The sequence below is a fragment of the Cetorhinus maximus genome, chromosome 1 (assembly GCF_964194155.1).
Source record: "Cetorhinus maximus chromosome 1, sCetMax3.hap1.1, whole genome shotgun sequence".
NCBI lineage: Eukaryota > Metazoa > Chordata > Chondrichthyes > Lamniformes > Cetorhinidae > Cetorhinus > Cetorhinus maximus.
The window spans coordinates 244,805,298-244,830,271 of NC_135879.1; the positions used below are offsets into that span (position 1 = coordinate 244,805,298).

The 24,974-nt window shown below is 46.2% G+C and overlaps 1 protein-coding gene across 3 annotated transcripts in view; it reads left to right on the forward strand.

Moving 5' to 3' along the window:
- The first annotated feature begins 2,089 nt into the window (after positions 1-2,089).
- shtn2 (shootin 2) overlaps positions 2,090-24,974 on the forward strand; it is a 71,768-nt gene continuing 48,883 nt past the window's right edge. For all 3 annotated transcript variants that reach the window (XM_078561902.1, XM_078561969.1, XM_078562058.1), the window contains exons 1-4: positions 2,090-2,154; positions 8,744-8,784; positions 19,056-19,122; positions 21,313-21,407. In XM_078561902.1, coding sequence (XP_078418028.1) covers positions 2,094-2,154; positions 8,744-8,784; positions 19,056-19,122; positions 21,313-21,407 — 264 coding nt within the window. In that variant the 5' untranslated portion in view covers positions 2,090-2,093. The remainder of the gene's footprint in view (positions 2,155-8,743; positions 8,785-19,055; positions 19,123-21,312; positions 21,408-24,974) is intronic.

Below are 24,974 nucleotides of genomic sequence, written 5' to 3' on the forward strand. Positions count from 1 at the left end.
TACACTGGGCTCTCTCTCTCTGGGAGCAGTGTAATTATACATTGGGCTCTCTCTCTGTCTAGGAGCAGTGTAATTATACACTGGGCTCTCTCTCTGTCTGGGAGCAGTGTAATTATACACTGGGCTCTCTCTCTCTCTGGGAGCAGTGTAATTATACACTGGGCTCTCTGTCTGTCTGGGAGCAGTGTAATTATACACTGGGCTCTCTCTCTCGCTGGGAGCAGTGTAATTATACACTGGGCTCTCTCTCTGTCTGGGAGCAGTGTAATTATACACTGGGCTCTCTCTCTCTGGGAGCAGTGTAATTATACATTGGGCTCTCTCTCTGTCTAGGAGCAGTGTAATTATACACTGGGCTCTCTCTCTGTCTGGGAGCAGTGTAATTATACACTGGGCTCTCTCTCTGTCTGGGAGCAGTGTAATTATACACTGGGCTCTCTCTCTGTCTGGGAGCAGTGTAATTATACACTGGGCTCTCTCTGTCTGGGAGCAGTGTAACTATACACTGGGCTCTCTCTCTCTGTCTGGGAGCAGTGTAATTATACACTGGGCTCTCTCTCTCTCTGGGAGCAGTGTAATTATACACTGGGCTCTCTCTCTGTCTGGGAGCAGTGTAATCATACACTGGGCTCTCTCTCTGTCTGGGAGCAGTGTAATTATACACTGGGCTCTCTGTCTGGGAGCAGTGTAATTATACATTGGGCTCTCTCTCTCTCTGGGAGCAGTGTAATTATACACTGGGCTCTCTCTCTGTCTGGGAGCAGTGTAATTATACACTGGGCTCTCTCTCTCTCTGGGAGCAGTGTAATTATACACTGGGCTCTCTGTCTGGGAGCAGTGTAATTATACACTGGGCTCTCTCTCTCGCTGGGAGCAGTGTAATTATACACTGGGCTCTCTCTCTGTCTGGGAGCAGTGTAATTATACACTGGGCTCTCTCTCTCTGGGAGCAGTGTAATTATACATTGGGCTCTCTCTCTGTCTAGGAGCAGTGTAATTATACACTGGGCTCTCTCTCTGTCTGGGAGCAGTGTAATTATACACTGGGCTCTCTCTCTCTCTGGGAGCAGTGTAATTATACACTGGGCTCTCTGTCTGTCTGGGAGCAGTGTAATTATACACTGGGCTCTCTCTCTCGCTGGGAGCAGTGTAATTATACACTGGGCTCTCTCTCTGTCTGGGAGCAGTGTAATTATACACTGGGCTCTCTCTCTCTGGGAGCAGTGTAATTATACATTGGGCTCTCTCTCTGTCTAGGAGCAGTGTAATTATACACTGGGCTCTCTCTCTGTCTGGGAGCAGTGTAATTATACACTGGGCTCTCTCTCTGTCTGGGAGCAGTGTAATTATACACTGGGCTCTCTCTCTGTCTGGGAGCAGTGTAATTATACACTGGGCTCTCTCTGTCTGGGAGCAGTGTAACTATACACTGGGCTCTCTCTCTCTGTCTGGGAGCAGTGTAATTATACACTGGGCTCTCTCTCTCTCTGGGAGCAGTGTAATTATACACTGGGCTCTCTCTCTGTCTGGGAGCAGTGTAATCATACACTGGGCTCTCTCTCTGTCTGGGAGCAGTGTAATTATACACTGGGCTCTCTCTCTCTGGGAGCAGTGTAATTATACACTGGGCTCTCTCTGTCTGGGAGCAGTGTAATTATACACTGGGCTCTCTCTGTCTGGGAGCAGTGTAATTATACACTGGGCTCTCTCTGTCTGGGAGCAGTGTAATTATACACTAGGCTCTCTCTCGCTGGGAGCAGTGTAATTATACACTGGGCTCTCTCTCTGTCTGGGAGCAGTGTAATTATACACTGGGCTCTCTCTGTCTGGGAGCAGTGTAATTATACACTGGGCTCTCTCTCTCTGGGAGCAGTGTAATTATACACTGGGCTCTCTCTGTCTCCCTCTGTATCTCCCTCTGAGCATTGTTATTATATACCGGGCTTTCTTTCTCTCCTGTTAGACTGCATAAATACTTACCACAGCATTTATATTCGCCGATTTCACTTCCTTAACATCGGCGAGCAGCCTCCTGATACTTGTGCGATGCAGGGAGCCCGAGTGCCTGCACCAGAGTGTCGTTCACTCAGCCCATGATGGAGAGAGCTGCTTGTGGTTGGAGTTTGGAGGGAAGGAGTTCTCACCCGCTCTCAGGTATCCTGTTTTGGTCGTCTTGCTGTGATGATGTGGATGCAGCTCATGCCCCGACATGCGAGACTCTTATAAAAGGGCCTTTCTGTCAGGTGATTTCTGAGCTAAACCACCTCCTTTGATGCTGGCTGAGAAACAGCTACAACCAGCTGAGAGGCTAGAGATTGACTGACTGATAGCTGAGTGTCTCAGTGAAACTTTCCTGCTGGTGTCGAGGGCTGTGTCCCCCGGAGATGCGCCCTTGTGTAGAGACATGTCTGTTACTGCTTTCTGTCTGTCATTCGAATGGTTGATAAATCAGGGAAGGGCACAATACGGGGTAGGGGGGCGAGAGGTCAGGAGGCACTAGCTCCCTTTCCAGCACAGACTCCGAATTACTCGTTTGTACAGGGTTTGCTGTAGTACACCCAGCGTGATCGAGTGCACCCAAGGGATCCAGTGATCCCAAAGGTATCCAGGAACCCTGGAGTGATCTAGTCATAACCTTCGCCATTTCAGGAATTGTTCCTTTAGATTGGAAAATTGTGAAAGTGACTCCTCTCTTTAAGAAAAGTGAAAGGGAGTAACTCAGAAATTATAGACTTGTTAGTTTAACAACTGGAGAATCTCTTGGCAGCTGTGAGTAAGGAGAGAGTGACTGTGCACTTAGAGAAGTTTGGACCTGATTAAAGAGAGGCAGGTTTGTAAAGCGTAGGTCTAGTCTAACAAACCTCATCACATTTTTTGAGGCTGTAACTAAATTAGTGACTGGGGAATGTCCATGGGTTGAATTTACATGGGCTTTCAGAAAGCATTCAATCAGTTTGCACATAAGTGACTGTTAGCTAGACTGTTAGCTATGAAAACTCACAGAAACGAAGGTAAATTATTGACTCGTTAGGGCGGTTGTTTAGGCAATGGAAGACCGAGAACAGGGGTAATGGGTGTGTAATCAAACCTGGAAGATAGTGACAATGGTGTCCCGCAAAGATCTGTGCCGGGACCTCAACAATTCACTGTATTTATCAAAGAGTTGGATAAAACAATCGAGAGTCATACATCCACGTGTGTCAATGGCACAAAGATTGGTGACATCGCAAGCAGTGTAGACTGGATCATTAAATTACAAAGAGCCATTGAGTGATGGATTGAATGGTTAATCTGTGGCAGATGGCCTTCAACACAGGCAAGGTTGAGGTCATGCATTTTGGGCCCAAAACGGTTAGATTCAAACATTATTTAAATGATGAGGATCTAGGAACAGTGGGAATCCAAAGAGATTTAAAAGTACATGTTACACAGGTTCACTATACCGTAGTTGTACGATATATATGAATTAGAAAGGCTAATGGAATGTTCACCTTTTATATTAAAGGCTACAATACAAGGGAGAGAAGGTTTAGTTGCAGCTGTACAAAAGCCCTGGCTAGACCAGACCTGGGGTACGGTGTACAGTTCTGGGCACTGGACCTTAGGAAGGATATATGAGCCTCGGAAGGAGTGCAAATTCACCAGAATGTTACATCAGAGGGGTGCAATTATGGGCAGAGATTATATAAACCGAGTTTGTATTTCCTGGAACATTAACTGGTTAAGGAGCAATTTGATTGCGGTTTGCAGGATTTTCAAAGAAATCGATAGGGGGGGTGGGGAGGACCCTTTTCTACCAGTGGAAGAGTCAAGGACAAGAGTGCATAACCTTAAAACCAGTGCCAGTTACTCAGCAGAGAAGTTAAGAAATCCTTCTTCACGCAAGTAGGGAACTGTCTCCTACGTAAAGACTATATTTATGAGGAACAAGGTGCTGCCGAATTCATAGTGAAAGGAGAAGTAGTTGAGACACTGGATGGGGTAAAAATTGATAAAGAGGAGGTATTAGAAAGGCTGTTTGTTGGTACATGACAAGAAATGGATGAGATGCATCCAAGGCTGCTGAGGGAGGTAAGGGTGGAAACTGCGGAGATACTGACCATTGCCTTCCAATGCCCCTTAGGTACAGGAGTGGTGCCAGAGGACTGGAAAATTGGTCAAAAAAGGGTATCAGGCTAAACCCTGCAACTACAGGCCAGTCAGTTAAATCTCACCGGTGGGGGAAGCTTTTAGAGACAATAATGTGGGACAAAATTAACAGCCACTTGGACATGTGCAGATTAAGGAAAGACAAAGAGTTTGTTAATGGCAAATTGTGTTTAACTAACTTGATTGACTTTTTTGATGAGGTGATAAAGCAGGTTGATGAGGGGAATCCAATTGACGTGGTGTATATGGAGTTCCAAAAGGCATTTGATAAAGTGCCGCATGATGGACTTGTGAGAGAAGTTGAAACCCACAATAAAAGGGACAGTGGCGGCACGGTAACGAAGTTGGCTGAGTGACAGGAAATAGAAAGTAGTGGTGAACAAAATAAGAACAGAAAATGCGAGAAGTAGTCAGCGTATCTGGCAGTAGCTGTGGAGAGAGAAACAAAGTTAACGTTTCAGGTCTGTGACCTTACATCAGAACCAATCAGAAGTATTGGTGAATGGTTTCTCAGGTAGGAAGGAAGAAGGTATACAGTGGGGTTCCCCAGGGATCGATACTAGAACCACTGATTCTCTTAATTTATATTAATGTCCTAGGCTTAGACATACAAGAAACAATTCCAAAATTTGCAGATGGCACAAAATTATGATAGAATTCAAGAGGACGTAGACAGGTTGGTGGAATGGATGGACAGGTTGAAGCTGCAGTTTAATGCAGAGAAGTGTGAAGTGATAGGTTTTCACAGGAAGAACAAGGATAGGCAATATGAGATAAAGATTACAATTCTAAAGATTTACAAGAATGATTGTAGAGATGAGGGATCTCAGTTATGTAGATAGATTGGAGAAGCTGGGACTGTTCCTTGGAGAAGAGAAGGTTGAGAGGAGACTTGATAGAAGAATCCCAAATCATGAGGGGTCTGGACAGAGTAGATCGGGAGAAACTGTTCCCTTTGGTGGAAGGATGGAGAAACAGAGGGCACAGATTTAAGAGGATTGGCAAAAGATCCAACGGTGACGTGTGGAGAACCTTTCCTTTGCACCAAATGTTTAGGATCCAAAATGCACTGCCGGAGGCAGATACATAAAGGAGTTGGATAAGCATCTAGAGAGAAAGAATATGTAGGGCCTTAGTGAAAGGGTGGGGGAGTGGGTTTAGCTGACTTGATCTTGAGAGAGCTAGCACTCACAGCGCAGGCTGAGTGGCCTCACTCCGTGCTTTAACCATTCTATTATTCTAGAGATACCTCCTCAATGAATCGTTTTAAATTGGGGATTGTTTAAGTTTTGCAAGCCAAGGGCATTAATGGTTGTAGTGCAAAGGCAGCTAAATGGCATTAGTGTACAGATCGGCCACGATCCCAATAAGTGACTGGTTGAGTGATCTGGTCTGTTGAGAGTGCTGTACACGTGAAATCATGCAGTACAAATAGAGTGATCCAGTCCACCCAGAGTAATCTAGTACAGACTGAGTGATCTTGGACAGCAACTGGTGTGATCCAAAGAAAGATCTTGCATTTTTATGGGGCTTTTAACAAGCTCTGGATCGCCCAAAGGACTTGAAGTATTTTGAAGCACATTGTTGTAAAGTAGGGAATGTAGCAGTAAGATAGCAGAATGAGATCATGATCTGATCATCTAGTCTTGGTAATGTTGGCTGTGGAATAAATGTTGGTCAGGATACCAGGGAGAAGCGTGCTTCTTGGTATAGCGACATGGAATCTTTTACACCCTTCATCCAAAAGACAGCAGCTCCAACAGTGCAGCACTCCCTCAGTACTACTCTGGGAGTGTCATCTGGATAGCAGGCTCAAGTCTCTGAAGCAGGACTTTAAAAAAAAAATGTATTCTTTCATGCCATGTGGGCATCACTGGCAAGGCCAGCATTTATTGTCCCTCACTAAGTGCCCCTGGAACTGAGTTAGGTTATTTCTAAAGGGCTGTTTCATGCTGTGGGTCTGGAGTCACACATAGACCAGACCAGGGAAGGATGGCAGATTTTCTTCCTCTTTCCTGAAGGGCATGAGTGAACCAGATGGGTTTTTTTTAACAACAATCAATGATAGCTTCATGGTCACCATTGCTGAGATTAGTTTTCAATCCCAGATTTTTAATTAATTGGATTTAAACTCCACCAGCTGCTGTGGTGGGATTTGAACCCTTGTTCCCAGAGCTTCAGTCAGTGCCTCTGGATTACTGGTCTAGCGATGTTACTACTACACCACCGTCTCTCCCTAAGACCCCGAAGCTTAAACTCATAATCTTCGGACTCAGAGGTGGGAGTGGTGCTACCCACTGAGCCACAGCTGATTGATTGGATGTTGGGTGAAGGAGGATGATTGACTTCACTTTGAATATTTCCATCACTAGCAAGAACACTGTCCGGTTAGACCTCACTGTCGGCCTCCACTGGAGCCCTGTGCTATGTACTCGGTTCCTGGACTGTGAGCCAACGAATATTTCCTGTCAGTCAGGGGGCACCAGGAGGAAGCTGAAAAAGGAACACATTGGCTGCAGTTCATTTTCTTTAACGTGCTGAGGAAGTCAATGCTTGGGACCTTTTCCTTCAAGTAATAAGGGTTCAAAGGGCAGTTGCAGTTCTCAGACTGGGTCGGGGAGGTGGTGGTGTAGTGGTAATTGTCACTGGACTAATAATCCACAGGCCCGGGCTGAACTCTGGGGACATGGGTTCACAACCTAGCACTGCAGACAGTGGAGTTTGAATTCAGCTAATCAATCTGCAATTGAAAGCTGGTCTCTGTATTTTTTTTAATTCACTCATGGGATGTGGGCTTCGCTGGCTAGGCCAGCATTTATTGCCCATCCCTAGTTGCCCTCGGGAAGGTGGTGGTGAGCTGCCTTCTTGAACCGCTGCAGCCCATGTGGTGTAGGTAACACCCACGGTGCTGTTAGGGAGGGAGTTCCAGGATTTTGACCCAGCGACAGTGAAGGAACGGCCAGTATATTTCCAAATCAGGATGGTGAGTGACTTGGAGGGGAACTTCCAGGTGGTGGTGTTCCCATCTATCTGCTACCCTTGTCCTTCTAGATGGTAGTGGTCGTGGGTTTGGAATTGCGATCATAAAATTATGATTGATTTTTGTAAAAACCCACCTGATTCACTACCACCTCGAAGTTCCCCTCCAAGCTACTCACCATCCTGACTTGGAAATATATCAGCCGTTCCTTCACTGTCGCTGGGTCAAAATCTTGGAACTCCCTTCCTAACAGCACTGTGGGTGTACCTACACCACATGGACTGCAGCGGTTCAAGAAGGCAGCTCACCACCACCTTCTCAAGGGCAACTAGGGATGGGCAATAAATGCTGGCCCAGCCAGAGAAGCCCACATCCCGAGAATGAATTAAAAAAGACTAATGCCCTTTAGGGAAGGAAATCTGGCGTCCTTACCTGGTCTGGCCTACATGTGACACCAGACCCACAGCAATGTGGTTGACTCTTAACTGCCCTCTGAAATGACTGAGCATGGTCAGTTCAAGGGCAATTAGGGATGGGCAACAAATGCTGGCCTTGCCAGTGACGCCCATATCCCAGGAAAGAATTATAAAAATGTTTTTAAAAACCATGGTTCCTCAGGGTCTGTACTGGTTCCACTGCTCTTTATGGTAATTACCTGAACTTGAGTCTCCCAGGCATCATTTTAAAGTTTGAAGATGGCTCAAGGAGGAAGTGTAGTAAACAACGAGGAGAATAGTAACAGACCTCAGGAGGACACCGACTGGTAAAAAGGGCAGGCGTGTGACATGATGAAATGAAATGCTGAGATGTGTAACATGATACATCTTGGTAGGAAGAAAGATGAAAGGCAACATAAAACCAAGATATAATTTTGAAAGAGGTGCAGGAACAGAGAGAGACATTGGGTAGATGTATCTTTGAAGGTGGCAGGAGATGTTGAGGAGGCTGTTAGAAAGCAAACAGGAACCTGGACTTTATCAGTAGGGACATAGAGTACAACAGCCAGGAGGTTAAACCTGTACCAAAAACTGGTCCGGCCTCAGCTAGAGTTTAGTGTCCAGTTCCAGGCACCAGACGAAGAAGGATGTGAAGACATTGAAAAGAGGGAAGAAGAGGTTTACTAGAACGATTCCAGGGATGAGGGATTTTAGTTACACAGAGAGACTGACGAAGATGGGATTGTTCACCTTAGAACAGAGAAGCTTAAGAGGAAGTTATTGATTAAGGTGGTTAAAATCATGAAAGATTTTGATAGAGTGAATAAGGGGAAACCATTTCCAACGGCAGGAGGGTCAGTAATGAGAGGACACCGGTTTCAGGTCATTGGAAAACAAGGGGGACAGGGGGGATCTATTTTTTACCCAGATAGTTGTTGTGATCTGGAGCCTGCTGCCTGAGGGCACAATGGAAGCAGCTTCAACAGTAACTTTTAAAAGGCATTTGGATAAATACCTGAAAGGGAAAGGTTTGCGTGGCTATGAGGGGAGGACAGGGGAGAGTGTGACTAACTGGATAGTTCTACAAAAGTGCTGACACAGGTATGATGGTCCGAATAGTCTTCCACTGTGCTGTATGATTCTCTGATTCTATGATTTATTCTGTTTCTACCCGCAGCCATTGACGAGAGTGGTCCCAACCTGAATGATGATGAGGAGGTGAGTTAGTTTAGGAATTGCAGTGAGATAAGGTGTGTTGTCAGGGTGGCCAAGTTGTGCTGTTAATGATAGAGTTGACCTGCAGACATTTCTTGGGTGGAAACATTAAGTTTATTACAATATACTCAGCAACAACTACACGCTCTGTCTCCATCTCCACACTGACTGCTGAGGTAGCCCACGCTACTCTCCTATTGGTTACTACAGATCATGTGATCTTTCCTAACAGGTACTATTCTTAAAGGTACATTTCACACTAAATAAAATAAAACGATAATTACTACAAGGTGGATCTGAAAGGAACAGAATGATTTAATATCTACTCTAAATCTTTGTGCTTCTGCCTTTGAAAGTACTGTTTGTGTTACAGTCGGCAGTGCAGTGGTTATGGTACTGGACTAGTATTCATAAAATAACGCCACACAGGTGGAGGCCATTTGGCCCATTGTACCTGTGTCTGCTATCCAATAAATCCCACTCCTCTCCTTTTACCCCAAATTTCTGCTAATTTTTCCCCTTTCACCTTTCTTTTGCGAGTTGCTATTAAATCTGCTCCAACGCCCTTTCAGGCAGTGCATCGCAGATCACAGAGAATAGAACTTCAAATCTCACCCACGGGCATTTGGAAATTTAAATTGTTATTTTTGCTAAGTTTGGAAATTAAAAAGGCTGGTGTCAGTAAAAAGGACTCCTGAAGCATCAGGTTGTCAGTTAAAAACCCAACATGTTCACTAACGCCCTTTAGGGAAGGAAACTTGCCATCATGTACCTGCTCTGGGCCTATTTTTTTTACTCACCCGAACATTGTTCTCCTTTAACACGATTGGCCACCTCAGAGCAGGTCCTGACCCACCTTGAGGTCTCTGTGTTGCTACCTACCTCCCCGGTCATTGTTTGCTCTTTGCGCCTCGTGAGTTTGAAGGGAATGAAGCCTCGGGCCTAATACCGAGGACAACACAGGCCTTGCCATTTCAGGTTCAGGGATCATTCCCTGCACCTCTTGTGGGCCCGAAATTGGGCTGCCCATGTTTCTAAACTAGAAATTGAAAGCAGACAGGGATGACAAGGGGAGCCTATCAACATCTCCAACCCATTCCCCCTGCTGTGGGTATTTTTTTATTTATTCATCCCTGGCTAGGCCAGCATTTATTGCCCTCATTCAAAAGGCCATTGCTGTGTCTGGAGTCACATGTAGGCCAGGTAAGGACAGCAGATTTCCTTCCCTAAAGGGCATTATAGTCAACCAGGTGGGTTTTTCACAACAATCAGCAATGGTTTCGTTAGAAAACTTTTAATTCCAGATTTTTATTGAATTCAAATTTCACCATCTGCTGTGGCAGGATTCAAACCCATGTCTCCAAAGCATTAACTCTGGATTACTAGTTCAGCGACAATACCATTATGCCACCGCATCCCCAGTTGTACTTTATATGTCTGATAAACCTGAGCAACACAGAGATGGCGCTAATTCAAAGTCTACAACAGGTTTATTTACAGTGCTTTAAAATATCTCAGCAATCACAAGATAGAGGATTCCCTTTCTCTCTCTCGAAAGAGAATCTAACAATCACTGACTAGTGTCAGTGATACATCATCATCTATATCATACATTAACGTATCCCATCTATTTATCCCATTTATACTCTGCATCCCCACAAGTATACTATCCTACTTTTTAACAACAACATGAAACTCTGTCTTTAACCATTTACATTAAATTTCTGTAACTCTCATTTTAACAACTACAGATCCTAGAAGGCTAATTATAACAATATTAGGCAGGAACTGAGGAATCTAGACTGGAGGCGGATGTTTGAGGGCAAATCAACAACTGACATGTGGGGGGCTTTCAAACGTCAGTTGATAAGAATTCAGGACCGGCATGTTCCTGCTAGGATGAAGGATAAGTATGGCAAGTTTCAGGAACCTTGGATATCGAAGGATATTGTGAGATTAGTCAAAAAGGAAAGGGAAGCATTCGTAAGGGCTAGAAGGCTGGGAACAGATGAAGCCCGTGGAGAATATAAAGAAAGTAGGAAGAAACTTAAGCAAGGAGTCAGGAGGGCTAAAAGGGGTCATGAAAAGTCACTGGCAACCAGGATTAAGGAAAATCCCAAGGCCTTTTATACATATGTAAAAAGCAAGAGGGTAGCCAGGGAAAGGGTAGGCCCACTCAGGGACAGAGGTGGGAATCTGTGTGTGGAGCCAGAAGAAATGGGAGAGATACTAAATGAATACTTCCCATCAGTATTCACCAAAGAGAAGGACTTAGCGGTCGATTTGTCTAGGGAAGAGTGTGTAGATAGCCTGGATCATGTTGAGATTAAAAAAGAGGAGGTGTTAGGCGTCTTGAAGAATATTAAGGTGGATAAGTCCCCAGGGCCAGATGGGATCTACCCCAGAGTACTGAGGGAGGCAAGGGAGGAGATTGCTGGGGCCTTGACAGAAATCTTTGTATCCTCACTGGCTACGGGTGAGGTCCCAGGGGACTGGAGAATGGCCAATGTTGTTCCATTATTTAAGAAGGGTAGCAGGGATAATCCAGGAAATTACAGGCCGGTGAGCCTTACGTCAGTGGTAGGGAAATTATTGGAGAAGATTCTTTGTGACAGGATTTACTACCATTTGGAAGCAAATGGGCGTATTAGTGAGAGGCAGCATGGTTTTGTGAAGGGGAGGTCGTGTCTCACTAACTTGATCGAGTTTTTCGAGGAAGTGACAAAGATGATCGACGATGGAAGGGCAGTGGATGTTATATACATGGATTTCAGTAAGGCCATTGACAAGGTCCCTCATGGCAGACTGGTACAGAAGGTAAAGTCGCACGGGATCAGAGGTGAGCTGGCAAGATGGATACAGAATTGGCTTGGTCATGGAAGATAGAGGGTAGCAGTGGAAGGGTGCTTTTCTGAATGGAGAGCTGTGACTAGTGGAGTTCCGCAGGGATCAGTGCTGGGACCTTCGCTGTTTGTGGTGTACATAAATGATTTGGAGGAAAATGTAACTGGGCTAATTAGTAAGTTTGCAGATGACACTAAGGTTGGAGGAGTTGCAGATAGTGAAGAGGATTGTAAAAGGATACAACGGGATATAGATCGGTTGGAGACTTGGGCGGAGAAATGGCAGATGGAGTTTAATCCGGACAAATGTGAGGTAATGCATTTTGGAAGGTCTAATACAGGCAGGAATTATACAGTAAATGGCAGAACCCTTAACTGCATCGACGGGCAGAGGGATCTGGGTGTACAGGTCCACAGGTCACTGAAAGTGGCAACGCAGGTGGATAAGGTAGTCAGGAAGGCATGTGGCATGCTTGCCTTCATTGGCAGGGGTATTGAGTATAAAAGCTGGGAAGTCATGCTGCAGCTGTATAGAACCTTGGTTAGGCCACACTTGGAATATTGCGTGCAATTCTGGTTGCCACATTACCAGAAGGATATGGAGGCGTTGGAGAGGGTGCAGAGGAGGTTTATCAGGATGCTTCCTGGTCTGGAGGTTATTAGCTATGAGGAGAGGTTGGAAAAATTCGGATTGTTCTCACTAGAGCGACGGAGATTGAGGGGCGACTTGCTAGAAGTTTACAAAATTATGAGTGGCGTGGACAGAGTAGATAGTCAGAAGCTTTTTCTCAGGGTGGAAGAGTCAATTACTAGGGGACATAGATTTAAGGTGAGAGGAGAAAACTATAGAGGAGATGTGCGGGGCAAGTTTTTTACGCAGAGGGTAGTGAGTGTCTGGAATTTGCTGCCAGAGGAGGTGGTGGAAGCAGGTACGATAGTGGTGTTTAAGAGGCAGCTTGACAAATACATGAATAGGATGGGAATAGAGGGATACGGACCCCGGAAGTGCAAAATGTTTTAGTTGACGGGCAGTATGATCGGCGCAGGCTTGGAGGGCCGAAGGGCCTGTTCCTGTGCTGTACTTTTCTTTGTTCTTTGTTCTTTGTTCTTTATTCACTCCCTCCACCACCGACATCAGTAGCAGCAGTGTGTACCACCTAGAAGATGCACTGCAAGGAACTCACCAAGGCTCCTTCGACAGTGCCTTCCAAACCCACGACCACTACCATCTAGAAGGACAAGGGCAGCAGATAGATGGGAACACCACCACCTGGAAGTTCCCCTCCAAGCCACTCACCATCCTGACTTGGAAATATATCACCGTTCCTTCACTGTCACTGTGTCAAAATCCTGGCACTCCCTCCCTAACAGCACTGTGGGTGTACCTACACCACATGGACTGCAGCGGTTCAAGAAGGCAGCTCACCACCACCTTCTCAAGGGCAATTAGGGATGGGCAATAAATGCTGGCCCAGCCAGCGAAGCCCACATCCCATGAATGAATTTTTAAAAAAGCCCCACTTCTCTCCGTCCGAGGATACTCCACTATGGACAATGAGAAGACTTGCTGAGGATATGAAGGCAAGACTGTCTCACCTTCAGGAATGAGAGAAATTTCCTGTAGACAACCAACAAGGTTTCTGTCCGGGATCGTACAGCTTCAGGACAGCTGAAGATTCTACTGCCGCTTCTGTTCTGACCCAAGCTCTGAAGGGAAGAAGATTTTCAGCTGAGATTGAAGTATGAGTGTCAACTAACGTTCCCCCTGGGAAGGTGCCAGCTCTTTAACATTGTGATCCTCTATCGACTCTGACCTGGACTCGGGTGTAACGTTCTGTAAGGACCGACCCAATTTACAGAGCGATGTGAAGCCTCAGAGTCGCCGTGAATTATAGCCGATTAAGCGCTGGAAGCTCGGTCTGCCTCACATTACTGGACCCGCTTGATCCAAAGTAAGATCACCTTTGGTCTGCAGAAAGTCGGAGAGTTTCTCGTTCCAAACACCCACGACTCTGCTCGTCGTTCAGTGCCCCATATCCACTAGAACCAGTTAGGCAAATAGGCCAGTTAGGAATAATTCAATCGCATCTCCAGGTCATTGCAAGCACTCATTAAAATGTGCTCATTCTATTACCAAATTTTGCTGCAGGTTAAAATAGGTGTCAATGGTTTTAATGACAAAATAAAGAATCCACGGTGGATTCCTGCACACCCTACCCTAGGAGAATGTTGCCTGTTACCAGGCCTATTGCATGAAGAAAGGAACTGACTTGGAGCTTTGGCTGTATTTCATGAGGACCTGTTGCTGGTTGATACCAGAGAGAATGGCGTTTCCATAACTCCCTCTGCTGCCCTGTCAGTGGGTGCCTGTGGCAGTCGAATGGATGGGGCAAGGGCAGGGACTGCTCACTGGGTACGGCCAGCTGTACCTCTCTCAGTGTGCCTCCCCACTACAGCTGAAATCTCTTGAGCTGCTTTCAATAGTTTCTTCACTCTCTGGTTCCTTCGGTAACACCTTTTACATCGGTGTCTCCATCATTGCCACCGTGTTCTGAGATTGGGTCCTTCTGTCTGGATGTGGGGCTTGGTTCTTAGACAGAGTGTAGACATACTCTGGTATCTGGTTAACACTTGTTTTATTAGGACTACATCTACACAGGTTACAGAGTAGCTCTTTGGCAGGAGTCCAACCTCTCTCTCTCGCGAGAGAGTCTAACACACTAGTGTCAGTAGTAAACCATCATCTATATCATACATTAACATATCCCATCTGTTAACCATTTATACTATGCCTCCCCCTCCAAGTATACTATCCTACATTTTAACAACACCATGGGCTGGATTTTACCGTCGGCGAGCGGGGGGTGGGGCCCGTTTGCCGACACATAAAATGACGCGGGATGATGTCGGGGGGAACTCCCGATGTCACAGCACCCCATTTAAATATTCAGGAAGGCAGGGGCTCAGCAAAATCAGCTGTGGGCCCGCCGACCTGTCAATGGCCAACTGAGGCCATTGATAGAGCAATTAAAGTAATTAGAGGACCTGCCCGTCCAATCTTAAGCTCAGCGAACAGGCCAGGAGCCCCGGCGGGGAGTGGAAAAAACATGAAACATCATCCACGGGCGGGATGAGGTTTCATGGAGGGTTTTAAAAACCGTAATAAAGTTTTTTTGGAAATTATGAACATGTCCCAGCTCATGTCACTTTGTCACATGAGGGGACGTGTAAAGGAATTTTTTTTTCTATTTTTAGTATTTTTGAAAGTAGAGGTGATCTCCCTGAGGCTGCACTTAGCCTCAAGGGGATGAGCGCTCTTTCATGCACATACGCGAAAGAACGCACTCTTGATTTTAGGCATTCCCCTCCGCCCGCACAGGGAGCGCATAGTGCCTCCCTGCAGACGTCACACTGGGCGGGCCTTAATTGGCCCACCCACATAAAATGGCGCCGCGCCTCCGATCGGGGGCACTGATCAGAAGCGCGCCCGTCAATCAACATCCCCCCCCGACAGGGGGATAATTCAGCCCCATGAAACTCTGCCTTTAACTATTTACATTAAATTTCTGTGATTTCCATTTTAACAACTACAGATCCTAGCCAGATCCAACTCCCACTCTTCACCTCCCCAAGCCACAGTCCTGAGGGATTCAATCTCCCTCAGTACTCTTGTCCCTTAGGGAAGATGCCTTGGAGATATTGGAGCATTCCCCTGCATCCGGTCGGACATCATCATCATCCATGCAATAGGACAGCAGTGTATCAGCATTGCTGTCAGCGTATCATTCTCAGGCATGGTTCCACCCTCTCTCTTTCAAGAAAGAGAGAGAATCTAACACATGATTGGCTGATGTCAGCAGTACATCATCACCTACATCATGAATTAGCATATCCCATCTGTTGACGCTTCATATTATAAATTAAAGCATTGAGTGCCACAAAACCCATTTTAGAGGGTGCATGAATAAATTTAAACTGAGCAAGAGGGAGAGTCTGAGGGAGTCAGACTAAAAGGCCAAGGAGGCTGAAAAGGCTTTGTTATCCCATAGGAGCCCATTGGATTCTCAGGTTAGGACAGCGGGTGTGCAATAGCGGAGTTAATGCATTAGAGAATGGGTTTCAATGGGAGATCAAGTTGGGGTATCAGAGAGATGGGTTTAATTGGGAGAGTGAGGGTATTAGAGGGATAGGTTTTGATGGGACAGTGAGGGTATTACGGAAATGGGTTTCAGTGGGAGAGTGAGGGTATTGGAGAGATGGGTTTCAGTAGGAGAGTTAGGGTATTAGGGAGATGGGTTTTAATGCGAGAGTGAGGGTACTAGAGGGATGGGTTTAATTGGGAGACTGAGGATATTAGAGAGATGGGTTTTGATAGGAGATTGAGCATATTAGAAAGATGGGTTTTGATGGAAGAGTGAGGGTATTTGAGGGATGTGTTTCAGTGGGAGTGTGAGGGTATTAGAGAGATGGGTTTTGAGGGTAAAGTGGGGGTATTAGAGTAATGGATTTTGTGGGAGAATGAGGGTATTAGGTGGACGGATTTTGGTGGGAGAGTGAAGTATTAGGGGCATGGGTTTTGATGGGAGAGTGAGAGTATTACGGGAATGGTTTTCACTGAGAGTGAGGGTATTAGAGGGTTGGGTTTCACTGAGAGAGCGAGGGTATTAGAGGGATGGGTTTTGATGGGAGAGTAAGGGTATTAGATGGGTGAGTTTTTATGGGAGAGTGAGGGTATTTGAGGAATGGATTTTGATAGACTGAAGAACAATTATTTATGTACACCCTCATCTCAATGAATTTCGGGCTCGGCACGATGCTGAACTCTTCTTCCGCCGCCTTCGTCTCCGTGCTCACTTCTTTGGGCAGGAGTCCTCTCCCCGTTCAACGGATCCTTTTACCCACCTCCAATATTCTCCCTCCACCTGGACCCCTCCCTCTGGATTCTTACCTTCTCTTGATCTTTTCATTGAGAACTGTCAGCGTGACATTAGCCGTCTCAATTTCTCTGCTCCTCTCACTCACTCTAACCTGTCTCTCTCTGAACTTGCCGCACTCCGTTCTCTCAGGTCCAACCCTGACATTGTCATCAAACCCGCTGACAAGGGTGGTGCTGTTGTTGTCTGGCGCACTGACATCTACCTTGCGGAGGCTGAGCGTCAACTCGCAGACACTTCCTCCTACCTCCCCCTGGACCATGACCCCACCGCTGAACATCAAGCCATTGTTTCCAGGACTGTTACTGACCTCATCTCCACTGGAGATCTTCTTCCCACAGCTTCCAACCTGATAATCGCCCAACCTCGGACGGCCTGATTCTACCTCCAACCCAAAATCCACAAACAGGACTGTCCCGGCAGACCGATCGTGTCAGCCTGTTCCTGCCCCATGGAACTCATTTCTCGTTATCTTGACTCCCTTCTCTCTCCCCTTGTCCAGTCCCTTCCCACCTACATCCGTGATTCCTCTGACACTCTACATCATATCAACAATTTCCAGTTCCCTGGCCCCAACCGCCTCCTCTTCACCATGGACGTCCAATCCCTCTACATCTCCATCCCCCACCGGGATGGTCTGAGGGCCCTTAGCTTCTTCCTTGAACAGAGGCCCGAACAATCCCCATCCACCACTACTCTCCTCCGTCTGGCTGAATTTGTTCTCTCACTGAACAATTTCTCCTTAAACTGCTCTCATTTCCTCCAAATAAAAGATGTGGCTATGGGTACCCACATGGGCCCCAGCTATGCCTGTATCTTTATGGGGTATGTGGAACATTCCTTGTTCCAATCCTACTCCGGCCCCCTCCCACAACTCTTTCTCCGGTACATCGATGATTGCTTCGGTGCTGCTTCATGCTCTCGTCTGGACCTGGAAAAATTTATTAATTTTGCTTCCAATTTCCACCCCTCCATCATTTTCACATGGTTCATCTCTGACACTTCCCTTCCCTTCCTTGACCTCTCTGTCTCAATTTCTGGTGATAGACTGTCCACCAATATTCATTACAAGCCCACCGACTCCCACAGCTACCTTGACTACAGCTCCTCGCACCCCGCTTTCTGTAAGGACTCTATCCCATTCTCTCAGTTCCTTCGCCTCCGTCGCATCTGTTCTGATGATGCCACTTTCAAAAACAGTTCCTCTGACATGTCTTCCTTCTTCCTTAACCGAGGTTTTCCACCCACGGTGGTTGACAGGGCCCTCAACCGTGTCCGGCCCATCTCCCGCGCATCCACCCTCACACCTTCCTCTCCCTCCCAGAACCATGATAGGGTCCCCCTAGTCATCATTTATCACCCCACCAGCCTCCGCATTCAAAAGATCATCCTCCACCATTTCCGCCAACTCCATCATGATGCCACCACCAAACACATCTTCCCTTCACCCCCCCTGACGGCATTCCGCAGGGATCGTTCTCTCCGGGACACCCTGGTCAACTTCTCCATCACCCCCTACACCTCAACCCCCTTGCATGGCACCTTCCCATGCAACCGCAGAAGGTGCAACACCTGCCCCTTTACTTCCCCCCTACTCACCGTCCAAAGGCCCAACACCCCTTTCAAGTGAAGCAGCATTTCACTTGCACTTCCCTCAATTTAGTCTACTGCATTCGCTGCTCCCAATGCGGTTTCCTCTACACTGGAGAGACCAAACGCAGACTGGGTGACCGCTTTGCAGAACACCTTCGGTCTGTCCGCAAGCATGACCCAGACCTCCCTGTCGCTTGCCATTTTAACACACCACCCTGCTCTCATGCCCACATGTCCGTCCTTGGCTTGCTGCAATGTTCCAGTGAAGCTCAACGCAAACTGGAGGAACAGCACCTCATCTTCGACTAGGCACTTTACAGCCTTCCGGGCTGAATATTGAGTTCAACAACTTTAGATCATGAACTCTCTCCTCCATCCCCACCTCCTTTCCGATCCCCCTTTTTTCCAATAATTTATATAGATTTTTCTTTTCCCACCTATTTCCATTATTTTTACGTGCATTTCCATCCATTGTTTTATCTCTAACTTTTCGCCTATTTCGATTCCTTCCCCCCACCCCACCCCCACTCGGTCTATCTGTACCTTGCTTGTCCTGCTTTCTACCCTTAATGTCACCTATTAGCACATTTCTTAACTAATATCCCCGCCGTCAACACCTCTTTGTCCTTTTGTCTATGACATCTTTTGGCAATCTCCACCTATCACTGGCCCTCTATCCAGCTCTACCTGTCCCACCCCCCCTTAAACCAGCTTATATTTCACCTCTCTTCTATTTTTCCTTAGTTCTGTTGAAGAGTCATACGGACTCGAAACGTTAACTGTGTTCCTCTCTGCAGATGCTGCTGGACCTGCTGAGTTTTTCCAGGTATTTTTATTTTTGTTTTTGTTTTGGATTTCCAGCATCCGCAGTTTTTAGCTTTTATTTCTGTGTTACCATTTTCAGGATGACAGTGGAGTACATTCCGATGACTGTAATGAAACAGTGATGATGCGAAAGGAGATGCAATATGGTGAGTTACAGATTCCACAATTTTGATTCGGGACAAATGGCTCTGTGTCTGAGATTTGTGTCATCTTGGGGTTGTTACTTTTATTCACATTTCATCAAGAAAAACCGGGGTTTCGGTGTTCAACTGAACTGGGACAGAGCGAGGCCAGTAGGTTGAGAAAAAGTTATTTATTGAAAGGGTTGGAGAGAGGAAGTGTGAGGGTGAGATAGGCAAAAGGTAGAGTGAATCAGAAAGATGGACAGAAGGTGAGACACGGAAGCTGAGAGATAGTAAGAGAGAGATAGACGGACAGACAGACAGACAGACAGAGGGACGAGATTCATCAGGGAGACTGTGAATGGGATTGAACAATCTGTGACATTGCGAGTCTGGTTACTGAATTCTGGCTGCTTGTTACTATTGGGTGGATAAACCATCGGTGTGAGACCCATCATGTGATCGCGGTGATTTGACCCAATCTTCCCATCACAGACTGATCCCCTCCCGCTCCACACTGTTTGAAGATTGTTCCCTCATGTCTGGATTCCAGCTAAAGAGGAACTACTTTCCCTGTATCTGCCCTATCACAATCTTTAATTGTTATGTGGGTCTTGTGGTGCAGTGGTTCTATTAATACACGAGTAACACAGGCGCCTGGACTAATAATCCAAAGAACTGTGAGTTCAAACCTTACCAAACCAGTTTGAGAATGAGAATTTTAATTCAGTAATGGCAGGTTGGGTCTCAGTGAAAGTGAGTGTGAAGCTGTTGGATTGTCATAAAAGACCAACTGGGTCACTCAATCCTTCAGAGAATAAACCTGCCACCCTTACGCAGTCTGACCTGGATGTGATTTAAGTCCCACAGCTTCTCAATGAAGTGGCCTAGCAAACCATTGGTTCAACACGCAGGCTCCAGAGTAACCCCTTCGACAGCCTGCTGCCTCCTAAGATGGTGGTTTGCGCCGTGGTGGTTAACTCTGTGTTAAACATCGCCTGGTGTGACTCAGGGACCTCGCTCTGGCCTGACAGTCTCTGCCACATTTGCTGCAGAGGGAGACAGCGGCCTGGGAAGGTACACAATTCACTGGCCTCTGTTCTCCCCGGGCCTGCTTCCCGGCCAGCTCAGCTTTCCCTTTCTGCTCGCCTCTTCCAATGACGTTCCAAACAGGCCATAAGACCATAAGACATAGGAGCAGAAATTAGGCCATTCAGCCCATCGAGTCTGCTCCGCCATTCAATCATGGCTGATAGGTTTCTCAACCTCATTCTCCCGCCTTCTCCCCGTAACCTTTGACCCCCTTACCAATCAAGAACCTATCTATCTCGGTCTTAAATACACTCAATGACCTGGCCTCCACAGCTTTCTGTGGCAATGAATTCCATAGATTCACCACTCTCTGGCTAAAGAAGTTTCTCCTCATCTCTGTTCTAAAAGGTCTTCCCTCTACTCTGAGGCTGTGCCCTCGGGTCCTAGTCTCTCCTACTAATGGAAACATCTTCCCCACGTCCACTCTATCCAGGCCTTTCAGTATTCTGTAAGTTTCAATCAGAACCCCCCCTCATCCTTCTAAACTCCATCGAGTATAGACCCAGAGTCCCCAAACGTTCCTCATATGTTAAACCTTTCATTCCTGGGATCGACATCACCACCTTCTCAGGGGCAATAAGGGATGGGAAAACCCGGTGACACCCACATTCTGTGAAAGAATATAAAAACAGGCAGCCTCGAGAGATCCCGGCCGTCAGCGACGGTCTCCCAAATGTCAGTGTCAATGTCCACCATCTTCATATCTCACTCACAGGGGTCCTTGGAGTGGAGGTATGGACGCCCAGGAGGTTGTGACCCAGTGACCAGTTCACTGTACAGAAGGTCTTTGGATGTGTGGCCATCATTGACCCGATGAACATGAGTGAGCCAGTGCAGGCATCATTGGCTTAGAAATGAGTGTCAGCTGATGGAATGAATGCACTCCAGAGCCTCTGAGTTGGTCACCAGGTGTAACCAGGGAAGAGCAATAAATGCCAGTGACACTCACTCAACCCGAGAACGGACAGAAATCAAATTCTAACCACCTCGATCGCTCCTCGACCCTTCCAAACTCCAGGGAAACTCCAGCTTCTCCTCGTAGTTTAATCTGTCAAGTTTATAATCCCCCCTCTCCAAAATTAATCTTCCTGACTTCCTAACATCCATCTCCTTATCTTTCAGCCTCCATGCAGATTATTGCAGAACTGGAAGAGCTGGAGACACAGCTGGAGATTGAGAAAGCTTGCCGTCAGAATGCAGAAGTGTTCGCTGTTAAGGTGCATTTTAAGACAACATGAGCTGGGCAATGCCATTTTGAAAGCAATGCAGGAACAGCGAGGGCTGTACTTACACAAACCTTAGAGTGTGACAGGAGAAATTGGGAAGACTGTTAGAAAATCAAGCAGGATTCTTATATAAAAGCAAAACACTGCAGATGTGGAGTCTGAAGAAGAGTCATATGGACTCGAAACGTTAACTTTGTTTCTCTCTCCACAGATACTGCCAGACCTGCTGAGTTTATCCAGCATTTTCTGTTTTTATATAAGCATCATTCTTAGCTTGATTCATAGAGGTGTAGAATCGGAAGGAAGTTATGCTGAACCTTTACAGGTTGGGCCTCACTCGGAGTATTATACCTAAAGCTGGGCATCAAAATTTAGGGAGGGTGTCAAGGCCTTGGAGAGGGTGTAGGAGAGATTCACTCGAATGGCTCCAGGGATGAGGGACTTCAGCTCTGTGGAGAGACCGGGATTGTTCTCCATAGAGCAGACAAGGTTAAGCGGAGATTTGATCAAAGTGTTCACAACGATGAGGGATTTTATCATGAGAGGCTGTCAATCTCCTTCCACTGGCAACTAACCGCCCCTGATTGTGAAAACAATTAGCGAAAGAACCAGATGGGAGAAGAGGAGAGTTGTCCTAACGCAGTGAGTTGTTCTGGTCAGGAATGTGCAGCCTGTAAGTGTGGTGGAAGCAATTTCAATATAACTTTCAACAGGGAACCAGAGTAAGGGTATTAGAGTGATGGGTTTTGGTGGGATAGTGACAGCAATACAGAGATGGGCTTTGATGAGAGAGTGAAGGTATTTGAGGAATTGGTTTCAGTGGGAGAGTGAGGTTATTAGAGGGTTGGATTTTAATATGAGAGTGAGGGTATTAGAGAGATGGGTTTCAGTGGGAGAGTGAGAGTATTTGAGGAATGAGTTTTGATAGAGTTAGTGTATTAGAGAGATTGGTTTCAGAGGGACAGAGAGGTGGGTTTCAGTGGTGGAGTGAAGGTATGAAATAGACGGGTTTTGGTGTGGGAGTGAGGGTATTAGAGAGATGTGTTTTGATAGGAGAGTGAGGGTATTAGAGAGATGGGTTTTAATGGGAGAAAGAGGGTATTAGAGAGAAGTGTTTCTGTGGGAGAGTGAGGGTATTAGAGAGAAGGCTTTTGATGGGAGAGTGAGGGTATTAGAGAGATGGGTTTCAATAGGCGGGTGAAGGTATTAGAGAGTTGGGTTTCAGTAGGAGAGTGAGGGTATCAGAGAGATGGTTGTCAGGGAGAGAATGATGGTATTAGAGGGATGTGTTTTGTTGGGAGAGTGAGGGTGTTAGAGAGATGGGTTTTGATGGGAGAGTCGGGTATTTGAGGGATGGGTTTCAGTGGGAGAATTAGGCTTTAGGGAGATGTTCTTCAGTGGGAGAGTGAGGGTATTAGAGAGATGGGTTTTAATGGGAGAAAGAGGGTATTAGAGAGAAGTGTTTCTGTGGGAGAGTGAGGGTATTAGAGAGAAGGCTTTTGATGGGAGAGTGAGGGTATTAGAGAGATGGGTTTCAATAGGCGGGTGAAGGTATTAGAGAGTTGGGTTTCAGTAGGAGAGTGAGGGTATCAGAGAGATGGTTGTCAGGGAGAGAATGATGGTATTAGAGGGATGTGTTTTGTTGGGAGAGTGAGGGTGTTAGAGAGATGGGTTTTGATGGGAGAGTCGGGTATTTGAGGGATGGGTTTCAGTGGGAGAATTAGGCTTTAGGGAGATGTTCTTCAGTGGGAGAGTGAGGGTATTAGACAGATGGGTTTTGATGGGAGAGTGAGGGTGTTTGAGGGAGGGGTTTCAGTGGGAGAGTGAGGGTATTACAAATTGGCCAGAAAAAACAACAGACCTGATGATTGGGAACAGTTTAGAATTCAGCAAAGGAGGACCAAGGGATTGATTAAGAAGGGGAAAATAGAGTACGAGAGTAAGCTTGCAGGGAACATAAATACTGACTGTAAAAGTTTCTATAGGTATGTAAAGAGAAAAAGATTGGTGAAGACAAATGTAGGTCCTTGTCAGAAACAGGGGAATTTATGATGGGGAACAAAGAAATGGCTGACCAATTAAATCCATACTTTGGTTCTGTCTTCACAAAGGAGAACACAAATAACATACCAGAAATGTTGGGGAACACAGGGTTTAGTGAGAGGGAGGAACTGAAAGAAATCAGTATTAGTAGGGAAATGGTGTTGGGGAAATTGATGGGATTGAAGGCTGATAAATCCCCGGGGCCTGATAATCTACATCCTAGAGTACTTAAGGAAGTGGTCCTAGAAATAGTGGATGCATTGGTGGTCATCTTCCAAGATTCTATAGACTCTGGAACAGTTCCTACAGATTGGAGGGTAGCTAATGTAACCCCACTATTTAAAAAGGGAGGTAGAGAGAAAACAGGGAATTATAGACCAGTCAGCCTGACGTCGGTAGTGGGGAAAATTCTAGAGTCCATTATAAAAGATTTAATAGCTGAGCATGTGGAAAACAGTGGCAGAATCGGACAGAGTCAGCATGGATTTACGAAAGGGAAATCATGCTTGACAAATCTACTGGAATTTTTCGAGGATGTAACTAGTAGAGTTGATGAGGGGGAGCCAGTGGATGTGGTTTATTTGGACTTTCAGGAGGCTTTCGACAAAGTCCCACGTAAGAGATTGGCGTGTAAAATTAAAGTGCATGGGATTGGGGATAGTGTATTGAGATGGATCGAAAACTGGTTGGCAGACAGGAAATCAAGAATAGGAATAAACGGGTTCTTTTTCCGAATGGCAGGCAGTGACTAGTGGGGTACCACAGGGATCGGTGCTGGGACCCCAGTTATTCACAATATATATTAATGATTTAGATGAGGGAATTAAATGTAATATCTCCAAATTTGCAGATGACACAACGGTGGGTGGGAGGGTGAGCTGTGAGGAGGATGCAGAGATGCTTCAGTGTGATTTGGACACGCTGAGTAAGTGGGAAAATGCATGGCAGATGCAGTATAATGTGGATAAATGTGAGGTTATCCACTTTGGTAGCAAAAATAGGAAGGCAGATTATTATCTGAATGGCTATAAATTGAGAGAGGGGAATGTGCAACGAGACCTGGGTGACCTTGTACACCAGTCGCTGAAGGTAAGCATGCAGGTACAGCAGGTGGTAAAGAAGGCAAATGATATGTTGGCCTTCATAGTGAGAGGATTCAAGTACAGGAACAGGAATGTCTTGTTGCAATTGTACAGGGCCTTGGTGAGACCACACCTGGAATATTGTGTGCAGTTTTGGTCTCCTTATCTGAGGAAGTATGTACTTGCTATAGAGAGAGTGCAGCGAAGGTTTACCAGACTGATTCCTGGGATGGCGGGACTGACATATGAGGAGAGATTGAGTTGATAAGGATTATATTCGCTGGAGTTCAGAAGAATGAGGGGGGATCTCATAGAACCCTATAAAATTCTAACAGAACTAGACAGGGTAGATACAAGAAGGATGTTCCCGATGGTGGGGGAGTCCAGAACCAGGGGTCACAGTCTGAGGATATGGGGTAGACCATTTCGGACT